Below are 17714 nucleotides of genomic sequence, written 5' to 3' on the forward strand. Positions count from 1 at the left end.
AGTAAATGTTTTCAGCTCACCATGCTCCATTTTTTATGATGAACTGCTACATCCTGACTGCTGGATCCATTTGGGATTTCAGCCAGAGACGCAGTGTGTGTAGGGACAGAGAGGCAGAGCTGTGGCCCCTGTTATGCAACTTTAATTGTTGATATCAATAAGGAGTTGGGATTAAAAGCTGCTGAGTAAGCATAGCATAAAACCTAATGCAGTAAAACAACATGCTGCTGAAAAATGTCAAATTATGAAATGTCAAATACATGTGAAAAATAGACCTACCCATCGTAATTTAACACAGTCCTTGAAAACATCTTCAGATGTCTTAAGCAGGGTTCATACTTTTTGTTGAATCATCAGTGTACCTTTAGCTGCATAGACGTGTACCCTATACTGTAGCCTGACATACACTTCCCCAGAAATATAACTAACTAACTAATATAACATATAAATATATGTGTTGCAGTGATGCAGATTTCTTGTGTATTTTTGTAAGCTGAAAACAATTTCCCTCAGTGGAAAAGAAGCTTTTACTTACTTTTTAAATGTATGCAACAGGAAGCATCATAGGCTTTTGCTAATAACGTTAGCATATTGTATATGTTGGGGAAAACATGTCTGGTAGAAGACAGTTGTTTTGTTGGTGAACTTTGTGAATTATAATGGTGCCGAATTTTGTAACGTTACCTTTGTTAAATGCTGCCATTGTTTTTAGCTTTATATGAGTAGAGGAAAAGTCCGGTAGCCACTAGGCTAATTTACACAATGTTAAATGTCATAGGGTTTTGCTAAGTTATAAGGATGCCAAATTTTGTTCTATTGTTTAACACTGACACTATTAAGCCATATTTTATGTAGGAGTGTAAGAAAAACACTGTAATTAACAGTTTTCTATTAACTAAATTTGTTTTTTCAAAAGAATCTTGTTTTTCCTTGAATCTTGCTCTTTCATTTACAGAGCTCAAACATGCACACATTTTTTTGTCCATGTGCTAAGTCAAAAAAATAGGTAATATCTATTTCACAAGGACTCTCACAACACAGTAGAATGTTCCCTTTCAGAAATAGTTATTTTTAAATTCATTTGGCAAAAGTACAACACTTTGAGCACAGGTTGGCTCTACATCAGGTACAGAGGCATTGTACTTATCATAAAGTGTTTTTATGATAGTTCTGTGAGAGCACTTGACAGGTCATCTGGTGAGTGTGTATACTGTGTTTTGGAGCATTTCAGTTAATCATATTTCTGCTCTCCTTTTCTTTTTCAGTTGCATTTTGAGTCTCTGCTACAATGTGTATGTGGGTGTATGCGAGTGTGTATCCCTGTTTGCATGTCCTACTGTGTATTTGTTTTAATGCCAAAATGATGAGTATGTGTGGATGATGGAAATGGTCACGGTTCATGGATTCAGAGCAGACCAGGAATAGATTGATCCATTTTGGATAGTCTGACTCTCTGTCTTTCACTCACACACATAACAAACAGTGAAGCACTGAGAGCTTAAGCCTGCACACAATATCCCAAAAACACATAATACAAATCTGTCAAGATGGGGATACTGGTAAACAAATTCAGCTTAAAATACTTTTATAAGAAATGAAAGTAGACATTACAGAGAAAAACTGAGTAACCAAAGTTTATTGAGAGAGAGTGAAGAGGAAAAAAAGGAAAGGAGGGGTCAGGATGAATGAAGGGAATCAAATAAAGGAAAAGAGAGTACAAAGCCTGCTTTGAGACTAAAGGTCCCAGTTCAGCTTCTTTTCAACACAGGAAGACGTCACAGGGGCTGCTCTATTTCAGGGAACCATAACACACATTACACCATTTGGCAGGTTAGCTCATAGTGAGGTGTGGCATCTACATTGATAAATGGAAAAACATTCAGTATGTATTCAGTGTTTATTTCAGTGTTTACCTACTACTGGGACTGTAGGCAGCCACCTGTTTCTGGATATGTGCCATCAGTGCTGGGGCAGCATGAGCCCCCAGTCAAATTCCAACTATAGAAATAAAGAAATAGCTTTTATCATGGCAATGGATATGATGCTAGTGCAAAAGAAATACTTAAAAGTTCAGCCAATTATTATTAGTGTTACTTTCAACATGTAATATATTACATATTACTAATTACCTATATTTGAAAGTAATAAATTTACAATATTACTCTCTGTGTAGAGTAATAAGTTACTTATTGCACTACTTTCACTTACTTGGCATTACTTTCACCAAAGTGACGTTAGAAGAACAAATAGGCATTTTGAATGGATGAGTTGTGTCACAGCAGGTAACCAAACCACAGAAGCTTCAGTTTATTACAGTTCATTTCAAATCCAATGCTGCGCAGGTCTGACCCATTCACGCATTCGCATACAGTGGTTACCACTTTGTATTAAAATCCCTGCTTATATTAATTATCGTGTGATGATATAGAACAATTTAATAGTCCAGACCAGAGGTTCCCAACGCGCCAACCACATGGTCCAGATTTCTTTTCCAGAAATTCACTGTACTTCAAAATAAAGTTTACTTTTTGCAAACTTGACACATTTACAAGTCACTTGTGGTGCATTCAGAATGGACCCGTGACCCACTTTTGGACTGCAACCCACCAGTCAGGAACCACTGGCCTAGACCATTTGAAATAAATGAATAGCCTTGGACACAGGGATTGGCAGGCAGAGGAACAAAGTCCAATAATTATAAAATACAGGTAAATATTTATCAGCCTGTGATATAAAACACAATAAACAGGTAATGAGGTTAACACAACAAATGAAATGGCAATAAACAGTTTATTTTGAATGGTAACACATCACGTGACACTGCAAATGTAATAATATTACCCAAAATCCTGTTGGTAACGTGTTATATTATTTTATTACTGCTAAAAAGTAACATGTTACTTTAACACGTTACTCCCAGCACTGGTTATTATATAAGTCTGAGGTGTTACATTAGAGATCTTCCTTAAAGGACTGCACCGATGACCATAGTGTTAAAGGCCATTTAATAGAAATGACCTGTATTTGAAAGCATACATGCGCACTCATTCCTTTGTTTCACATTAATTTAACACTAAAAGAATTTTGCCAAGACGTGAAGTTGAAGGAAGTAGTATGTATGTGTACTATGTCAAAATCAGTCTATTGTTACCATATTTGATCCACAATATCATCTTGATAGATTTTGCAAAAATTTTCTTAATAGAAGTTGCAATTTTTTTAATAGGAAAAAAAAAACTTAAACAGGTTCCACAATGTAGAGCTGCAGATGCAGATGTAGTCTAGCAGAACTAAAAAAGAACTTCATGTCTCTGTCACATTGCTGTAAACACAGAGTCTAGATGGCTGCATTGATTACTTCCCCTGGTTGGTTAGGAATGCAGACAGATGAGATGCTACATCTGATGTAGTTTCACCTTAAGGTTTCGTCTTGTCCTGGCTTTCAAGCCAGTCAGTACTGTATTCTGAATTAAGCATTTTTAAGGTGGTTGTTCTTTTTTTAATACTAAAATGGATGTGTTCATGTTGTCCATGGGCCACTTGAAATTAATTAATTATTTTATACAGCTGTATTACAGTCATCAGTACAACAGCACTTCCTCCCTTGTCATATTGCCTTTATACAACAGTTCTACTGGCGCCATTGAGTTCACAGTAATAAATGCCAACGGGTTGTGATTTGTTTATCTGATCATTTATTTGGCTCAGCCAGCACAAATCATTCGCAACGGGACGGTTTCTTAGCAACACATAAACATTCCTGCACACTGGCTTGCTACTTTGTGTAGGTACATGTTACTGCAGGCCAGCTACTTTGTATTAGTGTTATCAAAAATATCAATTTATTGATAATTGAAATAATTATTGAAAACTGCTACTATCCAAGAAAAGAAAAGTCCATGTTGTCATGTTGTTATATTTATCTTTCAATAAAACATTTATATATTGAATGTCCTCCATTAGATTTTTTCCTTGTGGTTTCATAAATAGTATTGAACATTGATATTTTTCAAGGTTTTGTATTACAGTTAGATAATCCAGTATCATGACAGCAATATTTTGTATCAAATAGATTTATCAGTATGTTTCCATTTACTGTGCAACCAGTGAAATAAGAGTCTGTTGACTGTCACTTTGGTGGCATGTGTGATTCTGATGAGTTAACAGCTTAATCACACTGCAGGTTGCAACATCGGCTGATGTCATATGAACACACCTGGGTCAAGTATCCAGGCCTCTTCCTTCCCTTAATTCTTTTCTGACAACCATTCATTATTTAACTCACATGTTATTTGTGGTAATATGTTCATCTTTGAGGGGCTAAGTTTGTTACAGGGAAAGTTAATGTAGGCTAATTAAGGATTATGCAATAAACAGTTTAGAACACCCGTAAGGTGGAGTGATACATGCGAGTCCCAGTGTTGTCCGCACTATGTCTATGTCCGCACTCATGGAATGCCTCTTGTCCAATCAAATTACTTGGTTTGAACTAACTGTTGGATAAAAAATGTTTTATTACAGTTTTTACAACTTCTTATCTCCTGCTTGCTATCTTCCAGGTTCCTGAGATCATCAGTACGTTGAGGCAAGCTGGCAAGAGCTCGGCGCGCAGCGATGACATCGCTACCATTTCCAATAAAACTTCCACCGGAGGCAGCGATCCCTCTGATACATGTTCTTCTCTCTCCTCAACGACAAGCTCCGCAGCTCCTGCTGTGTCTCCGACAGCCTTTGCCAAGAAGTTTGAGGTGCTGTTTTGCGGCCGTGTGAGTGTCGCTCACAAGAAAGCCCCTCCTGCCCTGATTGATGAGTGCATCGAGAAGTTCAGTCAGTCACATGGCTCAGGGAGGGGAGATAAAGGAGGAAATAGCGGGGGATTGGTGGGTGGGCTGAGGAGGGCATTAGCCTTTCAGTCTAATGGACTTGAGAGTGGTGGTGTTGGTAATGGTTCGGCAGGGAGCCCAACAACTGGGAAACGTCCTGTCCTGTTTAAAAAAGACCCCAGCTTTCCCTGTCTGCAAGCCCTCGATGAGAATGGACTCTCACCAGAGATCTCTCACACCAACACTACTGATGCACACACGCACTCCACTGGGGTACAGCCCACCAGCCTGCAGGAGAACAGGACCATGCTGTTCACGGTAATTGTTATAGACACGCACGCACCAACAGTAGCAAAGTATGCTCCATTTTTTTTTTTACACTTTTGATAGTTATAACTCATTACAATTATTGCTTCCCAAGAAATCAAACTAAATATCAATAACTACATCTGCCATGTGCCTGTCATTGGGACCATATGCCTTGTCTGCAGAGATAGACAATAGAGAAGACGGTGTCAAATGGTCACTCACACCAACTTTAATAATCTGAGCCTCACTCACACACAACAGGGTACAGGACCTTTGCTTTTAGGGTGCTTTTACACTTAGTCTGATCAATTAGTTTGCCCGGCTAGTACGGTCCATTTAGGCTAGTGTGAAAGCTGTCGAACCCCGGTGCGGACCAAACAACCAAACTGAGACTGCTTGAAAAGATAGGTCTCAATCCACTTCTAAGTGGACTTTGGTGTGGTTCCCTTGTAGTGTGAAAACAGAGTGAACCAACCACAGCATTATGTGATAGCAGATATGTGATTTTAGCATGAATCCAAAAGTTAAACTACTAATTAATCCATCTGCTGATCTTGAAATCTGTTCAGGAAGCGATCTTGCGATTGTTGTTCTGAATAAGGCCAAGTATATAATCTATTTATGCAAATCATTTAGTAACCATGGTAACACAAATGCATGTCAGCAGGGGTATTTTCTGTGATTAAAAGGTCAAAAGCTGAAACAGCTGCTCTTGAATCAGAGTCTATGCACTGTTGTCAGTTGATTCATTAAAAAGTGTGACAGTGATCCCACAGTAATAATTTTATTTTATTTTTTTTCATTTATTTTTTTTTTTTCATATACTTTATTAATCCCCCTGAGGGAAAATTCAATTTTTCTTCACTCTGTTGTCATTAACACACAGGTCCGAAATACACACATACACAAACAGGTGGAGGAGATGTCAAAGTGAGGGGGCTGCCATGGACAGGTGCCCCGAGAGGTTGGGGGTTTGGGTGCCCATTCCACTCCAGGCTCCGTATTTGGTCTGGACGGGGACTTGAACAGGCAACCCTCCAGTTCCCAACCCAAGTCTGTGGGCTGAGCTACTGCCGCACCAAAACGTTCACTAGGCCCCTGCGAGATTTGAACTCGCGACCCCTGGTTTACAAGACCAGTGCTCTAACCCCTGAGCTAAGGAGCCTGTGAGCCCTGAATGATTACAGTACAAATGCCTCCTTTTCATCCTGTGTATACCTGGTACTCATTATTCATAACATGTGGTTGATATGTAATCTTATAATGATAATCAGTTGTTTTTTCAAGAGCTTTGTGACACAGAAGAACATAAATACACACATCAGAAGCATTAAAGTGCTGCATAACACCAAAACAGTTACCCCTCAGTCTGCATAACCTCATGTTTACTCCTCTTAGTTTGTTTGTTAGGTGTCAGTGTGAACAGGAACCAGACCAGAACTAAATGCAAATATGAATCTTTTTTTCCCCCCTTGGTTCAGACCAAATGAACCCAACATTAGGTGTGAAAGCACCCTATGTTTTACAAGATAGAAGAGCAGAGATTTACATCTTGAGAGAGTTACAAAGGAAAATAAAATCATGGAAAAAAATGTGGAATTCCTGCAGGCTGTCATCAGTGAGTTTGTAACAAATGCGATGTTTCATGGACCTTCATTAGGCATCCTTACCTGGGACCAAAAAATTGCATTTCAAAGAAATTCTGTGCTGACAGTGTGGGAGTTACAGAAGGAAAAGAAATGTGTTGGGTGGTGCACAAGTCTTACGCACTGTGTGTGCATGGCAGTCAGCAATAGGCTTGGTCACATGATAAAATTACACAAATTGTGACGCCTTTCTCAGAATGGAGAAAAAAATGATACTATCTTTGTTTGCATTGTTTTAGACAAACACTCTTCAGTGGGAGTTCTTCCAGTTAACACACAATACTTTCCTTTAATGTCTGTGTTGAAAATAAGAAGAGAACTTTGTGGTGCTGTAAAGTGCAATTTTGGATTCCCCTTAATAACAAGTCCTCATTCTCAGTCACTCATAAAGCCCAGAGAGGGAGAGAACAAAAGAGAGAGAAATGTATAAATCCCTTAATGACTCAGCAAGAGCAAATGCTGACTGCTGCTTAAAATGAGCTCAGTCACGTTCCCCTAATTCACCTTTGTTTGACCTCAGTGACCTGCTGCCAACAGTTTTCCTGTTTGTCCTCCAGACAGGAAATGGTGACCACTGGCACAGGAACTGCCAGGGCCTGCTGCAGTCCCTCTCAGCAAATACAGACATATTATTGACACTGATGATACATCCTGCTGCTGACAGGGGTAGTAGACATAATAACCTCATCCTGGTGACATCATCACCTCAGTTTTAAACACACAGATGAAATCCCCTTTTCCTCTTGAAGGAGTCTGATTATGTCATTTGTATTTGATACAGAAGAATATTGAACAACAACTTGTTCACAGAAAGAATAGCTGCGCTTACAGAGTGTGAAGACTTTGGATTTAACAGGCACAAGATCACTTGGTTATTACAAAATCCTGAGTCCCATGTTGAGGTTTAGGAGTGATAGTGACTCATCTCCTAGTGACGGTATGAGTGGGAAGATCCCCTAAAGTGGAACTGTCCTGAAATTCATGGGTACTTTCTGACAAAAGAAGAAATGAAACTGCCTCATTTGACAAATTTGTCGCAGTTCACTTAGGGACAGACTCCACTGATGCCGGCTTTCTTGCCATTAAACATATCTATATGTAAGAAAAATGCCAAAAGCACTGCTGAAATTTCAGTGTGAGAAATTTGGACTCAGCCCATAACAAGTTAAATCTGGGGTAGACAGAAATCTGAAAAAGGCAGGATTTAAAAATCCTCCTGCAGCTCTCCCCTCACTGTCATAAGCCCCGCCCACTAGACAACCGCGTGCATATGCACACGCTTCATACAGAAACCTAGTGTTTCCCATACATTGTTTTATTTAATCTTATTTGATTCTTAGTTCTTAGTTGTTTGAACACATTCACTCACCCCATCCTTGCCCCGCTCTCTTTCACTCTTTGTTTATTGAACCACAAATGAGACAAAAATTAGCCTGCTTGACACCCCACAGTTCCCTGCTGTGGACTGCTTCCCTGGGTGGGGAGCAGGCAGCAACTCGGGAGATAGGCCTTCAGTTGGGGGCTGAAGTGTAAGAGCAGCAAGAAAGTTTGCTGATCCAGTGAGGCTGTCTGGACTCCCACAGCTAGGGTTTGCACTGGCTGGATTTGGGTTGCTGTGGCGGCTGACTGGGGGTCTGTCGAGGTGGTCTGTTGCGGCCGGGAGGACATATTCTGGCTGATGCTCTAGCTACTACCAGCTACATAAATGTGAACTTGAGGCAGCTGCCGTAAGCGTTTTGCTCTGGTTAGCAGAAGGCCGCAACATTTTCTCTTCAACTCTGAACACTTTGTCTGTATTGACGTTTTTTGATAAGTCCGTCTTCCTTTTTTGGGTTGCTTTGCAGTTTAGGCAGTTGTAGCCAATGCTGGAATAGCAACTTTCTCTGCAAGATTCTCCACCATTGAATCAGGCTTTCACTTAAAGGACTTGCAGACACATCTGCAGTTGTAGAACAGCCAGTAAAAATGCCCTCTCTCTGAAATCTGTCAAATCTGTGATTGACCAAAGTCTCCCATCGCAGGCTAGATTCTCTAAAGTCTGTAAACAGAGGCAAGAGGAGGGGCAGAAGTTAAGTGTTCTCTCAGTCCACTTGAATTAAAACATGCTCAAAGATTTTTATAGAATATATTCCCAGTGACATCAAAATGAAATTGCCTACCCCAGCTTTAAGCCTGTGACCGCACCACAAATCTCACCACACACAGATTCACACACAGCACAGACTGCAAGCCTATGAAACCACATGCCTACAGATTAGTTAGATGAGTCTAACTGTTGTTGTTTTTTTTTTTGTTTGTTTTTTTTGTTTGTTTTGTTTTGTCTTTGTGTTTTTCTGTCTTTAAGGTGGGCAGGTCTCAGATCTTCTTGGTCAGTCCGGACACTAAGAAAGTTGCCATAGAGAAAAGTTTCAGAGAAATCTCCTTCTGCTCACAGGTATGAGGCACTTCTATACATAATCACCTGTATAGGATTGTGTGTGATTTTTAAACCTATCCTAAATCCTAAAACACATGGTCTTTTCTTTCCAGGGTATTCGTCACGTTGATCACTTTGGCTTCATTTGCAGAGAGACGGTGGAAGGAGGAAGCTGCCACTTTGTTTGCTATGTCTTCCAATGCACAGACGAATCACTGGTGAGAGATGGATGATAAAGGGATATGATAGTAGACCATGGCAAGAAAATGATGGGACATACTGTTGTGTACAAAAAAACAAGCCGTAGTAAGTCACTTTAGATTTGCCCTTTTTTACCTTTTCTGCTGAAATCCAAACAGGAACATCGCTGCTGGTTCACTCCATTCGTTTATTCATTCATTCATAATGCACATCTACAAACCTAGAAACATATTTATTATGATAGTTGCAGTTGAGCATCACATATATTTCCTGTAACCACTTTCACATATCCTCGTATTTCCATATCAACACTTCCCACTCAGTGTTCATATTTGACCAGCCCACTCAGTTTAAATTTAACGCCTCGCAAGTTTGCTTTGGATTTAACTTTGAGTGCCACATGACAGGAAGCTGATATTGTGAAATTGCTGAAATGTTGTTTATGTCAATCAAGATTAAACTCTACTCTAATGCTTGAAACCCATGACGCAGAGAATCTGGGCTCCACCAAGTCATGGTGTGCCAAATGGGCTGTCAGTTTGATAAAAAAAACCCTTGGTCACTAGGCGGATGTACTCTATTGTATAATAGCCCACTAATGTTGCAGTGTGATTAGCTTATAGTAGATAATATATTTACTGTAATTCTTGAAACATGAGTCACTGGGTGAGCCTACGACTGCTGCCAGAGAAAACTGGAAAACCTACGGGAAAAAATGCATGTCTTGTTTACTTTACTCTGATTTCTATTTGTATCAGTTTTATACTGCATACATGTAAGGTAGGGGTGTACCGGCACACAAATAGACTATTTTGACTGTTTGATTCACAGGGTGTACCAAATTTATGTTTTGTATTGAACTGAACGACCTCTACTGAACAGTTTGGGACAGACACACGTATCGTTACACTCCTACATCTATCTGCAAAGATCCAGATTTCTTGCATGTATCAAAATTTAACTTGAATTAGGACAGCAGAATGGATCCTGGATATTAAAAAACAAAAACATCCTGTACTCAAGAATGGGGTAAATTTGTTCTAATAATTGTTCTCTATTTTGGTCTTGCAGGTGGATGAGATCATGCTGACTCTGAAGCAGGCGTTCTCTGTGGCAGCCCAGCAGCAGAACGCAAAGACCCAGAGCCAGCAGTGTGACAGCTGCCCCATGCAGCAGCTCCACAGACTGTGTGAGAGGATAGAAGGTAGTAAACCGTCCCTGGGCTCCTTTTACAGTACATGTCAGAAAATTAAAAGCATTTTCAAATTATAATTGGTTGGCGTAATGTTAATGGGTCATTTATACTGATGTGTGTATCAATATACAGCTGTGGGAGAATAAATGAGCCATTTCCCTCAGCCAGTGTGCGTCACATTTACCTCTCTAAATAATTAAAATATAGTGGGCGAAGGCTGAATCTAGCAGTGAATTTTATAAATATTTGATATTTGTTATTAAATGTGTTTTGCGAGTTGACGCTGCATGTGAATGTGTTGGCTATAAGAAGGAGACGTACTGAAGCAGTCAGAGCTTCTATGTGAAGAACAGTTGATTTGTCAGCTGGACACCCAACAGACATAACAAAACTCTCACACAAGCAGGGCTGGGCTTCGCCGCTGACTCCCTGAATGAGTTAATTTTCAGTTTGTTTCAATAGCCGATTTGATTCAGTATCAGTTCAGTTAAGGATATATCAGTTACAATACCAGTTTTGCTTGAATGTGAAAGAGATTTTCAGAGAACTAACGCTGTGAATTGTACAAGGAATTATTTAAAAAAAGAATCAATTGGAATTGAATATTTGAATATAACAATGTTTTTAGAGTAGCAGCAGTAATGTTTACAACAGCAAACTCACTATAAAACCTCAATAATATCCCACTGGAAACAAATCTAAAATGTCAATTAAATAAATCATATTCCTGACATGAAGGGGGGGGGCAAAAAAGGCATGTTTTTGGGTAGGACTGAGCATTCCACTGGATAAATGAGACTTGGATTATACTGTGCAAGTTGTGTGATTGTTTGTTCATTAACGTGTTGATATAGTGTTGCTGTTGTTAAATGTGGACCCCAATCAATCAATAAATCATTGTTTGCAGTTTTGAAGGTAACACGGCATGACTAATTGATTTACAAATGGTCATTTTGTGGGGGAAGTTGTCCTTTAAGATGCGAGTCAAACAAACCTAAACAGGCAGAGTTAACACAGACAGCTTTTGTTTTAGGTTGTTTGTAACAATTCTCTATCAGTCGAGTTAGCACACCGTGCTTATGCAAAACAAAGCGGCAGTGAATGAGAGACTGTGGACAGAGCAAATTGAAATATCACTTTGTACTTGTTGACATGTTAATGCTTGTTGAACAGATGCATTGATAAAGTATTGTCTTTTTATTTTTTAACTCCAGTAAGATTCAGAGCAAATTCACAGCAAACATTTGCTACACAGCAAATGTTTCAAATCTGTCACAGTACATGGAAAGTTGTCAGTTTCTGTTTACATGCCAACAATTATAATGAGGCCTTCATTTTTTCTTCATTTAATTTACACAAATGTTTTATATTTATATAGATAACAGCATCCCAAGGAGTCTAGCGCCATATTATGTTGCTGAATTATGTGACCAATAACTAGGACCTGGAAGTATCGAAATAAAATAGGGCCACATCATTGACCCTCAGTACCCTACATACCCTATAAACATAAACCTTTTTTATGTAAAAGGAATCTGACGTGAGACTAGTCTTGTCTGCAGTGTGTTCTTATTTTGTATTAATATATTTTTTAGGTCTACACCCTTCTAAAACCAAGCTGGAGCTTCAGAGACACTTGGCCACTCTGGACAACCAAGAGCAAGCATCAGTCTTTGAAAACACTATGGTAATGTGTCTGTTCTGTCTCTGCACCTGTAGGCCATAGCGTGAATTCTGTAAGTTCCCCTTTAAGGCACTGCAGCTAGAAACAAACCAGTCAGTCTGCAAGTTCAACATGACTGAATCACTATGGAATCACATGTTTTTCATGTGGGATTTGCAGTGACGCACCAATCCGTCTTTACACATGACTTAAATATTCCTGCCACCTCATCTCTCTGTTTCTCTGGCAGTCTGATTCGCTCTCTGTGGCTTCCTCAACACTTTAGTGTCTTTTCCCAGAAACAGAGGAGGATTGTTTAATACAGAGCATTCATTTAAGTGATGGAAATGGTTACTATCAATCTTAAGGCCTGCTGATTTTATCTATCCATCATTTGTACTACAGAGTGCTGATAAGTAAAAGATGAGTCTCCCTCAAATAGCTCTCTATGACTATGCTGACATCTGCTGGTGATGTAGCTGAACTACAACAGTGCTTAACTGCCATTACATGAAACCAACAAATCACTGCTTTTCTAATGCAGAACAGCACAGTGTATCCACTGTAGTTATGGAATGTAATGTAGCTGTTATCCATTTAAGATTTGGATGCTATTTTTATGTCAACATTTGCAAACTGTTCTTCACATATCATTAATTTGCTCATTTGCATCGTGTGTTTCAGAGGGCTCGACCTAAGAGCGATCAGGAAGAGAATGAGTTGGTGATGACCTCCTTGAGGAATCTGTATGAGGAGAGGCAGAGGAGCCATCAGCACACCCTGCCTGGAGACAGCAAACTGGTAACTTTTTCATATCTCTTATGCACACATCAGAATGCAGCTTAGGCCACATATTTCTGTCCAAACCCAAAACCGAGCCTAAGAGGGTAGTGACTGAGCCCGACCCCAGCCTGACAAGCATTCTGTTTTTTTATATCCGAGCCTGACCTGAGCCCAACACAGAAGGCACTGAGTTTGTCCCTGTCACGCCATTGTTGAACACACACATCAGCAGATATAAATAATACATTTTGAGTGTTACTAATGGCGTATGTTAAGTCTTCATCTCTGTGACCTGTTTCTTAACTGTAACGGCTGTTAACTGAGCCATTTACATAATCTGACCATTGTGGTTTATTTAGAGTTACCGTGGAGGAAGATGATAGCATCTACCTTGGATGGCTTCATCGCTGTCCTCCTGTTTGATGGCTCTTCCAGCAATGCTTAAGTTCTGTTCCCTGCTGCTACTGATAGTTGTAAAGGCCAGAATGTACTGAGCAAGTACACTAAACTTTGGGTAACACTGGATGATGACATCCTCATGATGTCCTACATTGAAGTGTCATCACTTCTATGACCCAGAAGTTCACTAAGGAAAGATAATTGAAAATATTTTATCCCTTTAATTACACAGACAGAAGTGTACTTGTGAGGGCCTCCTTTTCGCACGCACACACTCACTGACTTTCTCTCTGTCTCCCTGTATCTCTTCATGTCTGTGTAGGTGTGTGAGGAGGCAGCTCCAGCCCCAGTGGAGGCTCAGCAGCAGAGTAGCAGTCGGCTGCGACTTGAGCAATTCAAGAGCCGAGCCAAGCGCTCTCTCACTGAGTCCCTGGAGGGGATCTGGAAGGTAAGGATGCTCTTTCTTTCTTTGTTGGTATTCAGTAATGCTCAGGCAGGCATATATGCTATGCTGTCACATTTTTTTGTTTGTGATCTAACATATAAAAGCTTGAAGTATGGTCCTAGTTTGTGATCTTTGGTTACATGTAGAAGCCACGTACTGTTTATAACCGTGGCATGTGTGTTTTTGTCAGGGGAGCAGCAAGGCCAGAGCTCAGAGGGACAACAGCGTAGGAAGTGACAGTGGCTCTTCCGTCTGTACGGTCAACAGCAGCCAGGAGCAGCCTTGTCTCGATGACCCCTTGCTTGCCTCCTCCCAGCTGCGACCTACCAGCCCACTCAGGTAAACACACCTCACATGCCCACACACTGACTCATATCTCTGGGCAGAACAGTCAGTGCTTTAAAGGTCAGAGCAGTTTATTTACTGCTTGATTTATGAGATTATAGAGGTATTCAAAACCTTGAGTTCAAAGGGGCAATTTCTAGACTTATGTTGGTGTCTTCAGCAAAGACCAGCTTCCAGAATAGATAATACAGTGTGTTTTGAGATTGTTTTTTGCTTGCAGAACCAGAAAGGCCAGAATTGTAGAAGATAATATAATTGTGCATAATGTTGTGCATATGCTTAAATTATCCCAAACTTTCTTGGACCTACTGTGAATTAGAATGCGAGGTAGTGAATATTATAAACTTAATTTTACCTCAAATTTTATTGTGTTGGATGGCACTATGTTTTTCTCCTCACATACTTTGCTCATTATCTTCAGGTGCCACAACTCAACAGGAGACCTGAAGCGCCTTGACGCCTCTCTCCCCATCTCTCCCTCCTCCTCCTCTTTACCCGGTGACTCTCAGCCTCAGGGCTTCCGCCGACGGGCCAGTACCTTCAGCCACCCTCCCTCCACTTCCTCAGCAGAGTACTCCCCTGTGCACACACTAACTCACACGCCACAGGACCCCACTGCAGCTACCAAGCCCAAGCTTGTACGACACTACTCCGTCAGCACCGACACTCCACACCAGAGCAAGTAAGGAAAGAGTGTGTGTTTGTGTGTCCTGTGTGTTTGTGGATAGAAAAGTAAATGTGCGTTTGTATTTATTGTGAGTTTTGGTGATAACACAAACCAGGAAATGATAAAAGATTTAAATATTACTTGATTTTATTCAGTTGAATATGACAATGTTATTCAATATTGTGACATCTAAGATCATATCAGCAGTGGTGAGGAATAAGCCTGTGGCAGCAGTCTCGTGTTCAGTAGAGCATGTGATACAGCATGTGGGTTTCCTCTATGATGGCAGAGGATATCTTGTTCAAAGGGAAACAAACAATGTTGATCGACCATAAAGAACTACATGTTGGTGTATTAGGTTGGCTTTATACACAAAGTAGTTAAGTTCCTGTCAGAAAAATTAGGCTTGATCTCTTTAAATCTTGGTTATCAACTTTTCTTTCTCTGCTCTTGAGCCAAACTCTGTTTATTCTCCCTTATTTGTCTGTGCAGTAAGTGGGTCTCATTCATGAAACATGACCTGAACAAATTAGTGTGTAAACTGTTCACAGAAGGAAATTTAATGGATATTAGCATTCATCAATATGTTAGTAGCTCCAATCTCTTTATAGGTACTAAAAAAATCTACACCTGGTTCTCACTGCTCATAGTGCCTGTATAAATAAGATACTACACATAAATATTGCTTGTTATTTTTATTCATTTATGTTCATAATATGCAGATACCTTTGAAACATGCAAGTTAAACATGACAAATATAAGAGATTTAGCTACATTAGTTGGCATTAAGCAGATTTAAGCTTCACTGTCTGAATTAGACTGCCTGTATTAAGATGTTTAAATAGTGGTTTAATTTCAAGGAATGCAGAGGCTTAGGGCAAACACTATCGTTACATGGCTTTCCATGACGGCAGATGAGGGAGATGTGATGCTGCTCTGCAGGGTGCTCGATTTGGGTGCAGCTGACACAAGGGAAGCACCCGTTATCTCCTTCCAGTTCTTTGATTTACCTGTCTCTGTCATACTACTAATAACAGAAGAAAATAGAATGCTCAGCGTAGTACAAACTTTTCTTTTTCTGTCTTTTTTTCTTTGTTTGCTCCATGTTCGCAGGATGCACTTATCCATAGTAATTACCACCTCCATACATGGTGGTCCCTTGCTATTCATGAGTGTGGATGTATGCTAATTGCTGACAAGTGGAGTGCGTTGCCAATTTATGATTGATTGGCATTCATGAACACACACATATGCCTAGGATCAAATCCAAGTTTTCCAGGGCATTCATTAATCCAAGTAGGTTTTTAGTGCCAAGGTTTTTTTGTGCAAATCTACTCACGGATTTACTAACATTTCAAGAATGAGACCCAGTGACTTTTGGTCTGACATGAGACACTAACCCTGGTCTCCTGGGACAAAGTCCTGTGTTTGTTTGATCCATCGACCACCTCGACCTTCCTGCTTCAGCGTACTTTGTCATCCTTTACACCACATGACCTGACTTCCTCTTTTGCCCTCATCATGTGACGGTTTTTCGCAGCATTCATGAATCCAGAGTAGGTTTTCAGTACCAAGATTTGGCACCTCTGGCAAATCTACTCACAGATTTACTAACATTTCATGAATGAGACCCAATATCTCCAAGACAATATGACCAAAGACTTTGTCACAATCAACATAACATGTTTATCTACTTATTCAAACTGTTTATCCCAGTTCTACCTTAAGGAAAAAAGCTTTTCTTTCGTTTTCCTGCTCTTTCTCATCAGCCCTTTTTAAGTTTTCATACTTGTTTCAGTGTCTTTGACTTTCTTTGCTTTTCTCTTTCTGTATTTGCACTGTCCCTTAGACATGTCACAACCGACTCCACCCTTCCTCCTGTTCCTCCCTGCGCTTCATCTCTTTCTCCTTCTCTCCCCCCTCATCATCCTTCCTCACCCTCTGCTGGAGCCCGGCTCAATAAAAGACGGTGAGAATCCTGCACTGGTTTCCAGTTTAACTCATGCAGTATCCCTTTCCTTTTTTATGTGCACTTATTATTTGTTCAGTCCTTCTTTTGAACTTGTTTTCCATATTAATATGTGTCTATGTGAGGCCCCATTCAGACAGAGAAACACTAAATATGTCACTCATTGGTTGACAGGTTGAAAAGACATCAAAACCATGTCTCATAAGTAATATCTCTCATAAGCCTAAGTTTCTTTTTTGATCTGTTTTCTGCCTCCCTTTTTCACCTCCATCTCAGTTCTCTGGGTGGTCTGCGTGCTCGTCTTCACTCCTCCTCCTCTGTCCCTAATTTTTTGAAATTTCCATTTCTGGCCCCTGTCCAAGAGAATGATTGTCCTGAGCCAAAGAGCAGGTACACACACGTACACCAAGTAGTAATGTCCATGTTAGTGTGTCAGGCATAGTTATAATCTGTTCTCCTTGTTTCATAGATGACTTAAACTGAAATTATGCTTGTACAGTTTTTTATTTTATTGTGTGTGTGTTTTTAAAGTAACTACTACCTGCTGAATGCTTATGTGGGCATTTTATGTAACCATTCCTGTGTGTGTGTGTGTTTCAGTGATGTTGCAGCTCTGTCCACACCAACTGCAGCATGTGGGATAGGTGAAAGTCCACTGCGCAGCCACCGCCACTCATGGAGGCAGCAGATCTTCCTACGGGTCGCTACACCTCAAAAGAGCACAGAAACCAATGGTGAGAATAGACACTCACAAATTAATGTAACCCAATGTAAAGTTCCCTGTAAAGACTAACCAGTGGCCCTTGTACTATGTGCATGACTCTCACTGAGTCATGCACATGTTTTGCTTACT

General features: G+C 40.1%; 1 protein-coding gene and 1 non-coding gene across 5 annotated transcripts in view; one reads left to right on the forward strand and one right to left on the reverse strand.

The window, feature by feature from the left end:
- tbc1d1 (TBC1 (tre-2/USP6, BUB2, cdc16) domain family, member 1) overlaps positions 1–17714 on the forward strand; it is a 69892-nt gene that overhangs the window by 22544 nt on the left and 29634 nt on the right. For 3 of the 4 annotated variants that reach the window (XM_049572649.1, XM_049572650.1, XM_049572652.1), the window contains 12 exons: positions 4560–5141; positions 9123–9212; positions 9308–9412; positions 10467–10599; positions 12186–12277; positions 12938–13054; positions 13758–13883; positions 14071–14219; positions 14647–14907; positions 16742–16861; positions 17138–17251; positions 17462–17595. In XM_049572649.1, the coding sequence (XP_049428606.1) occupies positions 4560–5141; positions 9123–9212; positions 9308–9412; positions 10467–10599; positions 12186–12277; positions 12938–13054; positions 13758–13883; positions 14071–14219; positions 14647–14907; positions 16742–16861; positions 17138–17251; positions 17462–17595 (2023 nt within the window). The remainder of the gene's footprint in view (positions 1–4559; positions 5142–9122; positions 9213–9307; positions 9413–10466; positions 10600–12185; positions 12278–12937; positions 13055–13757; positions 13884–14070; positions 14220–14646; positions 14908–16741; positions 16862–17137; positions 17252–17461; positions 17596–17714) is intronic. The other variant, XM_049572651.1, reaches the window with a different exon arrangement.
- On the reverse strand, positions 6225–6297 carry trnat-ugu (transfer RNA threonine (anticodon UGU)). The gene has a single exon. It is a non-coding gene; the product is annotated as a tRNA-Thr (tRNA).

Source organism: Epinephelus fuscoguttatus, linkage group LG3 (genome assembly GCF_011397635.1).
Source record: "Epinephelus fuscoguttatus linkage group LG3, E.fuscoguttatus.final_Chr_v1".
Classification (NCBI taxonomy): domain Eukaryota; kingdom Metazoa; phylum Chordata; class Actinopteri; order Perciformes; family Serranidae; genus Epinephelus; species Epinephelus fuscoguttatus.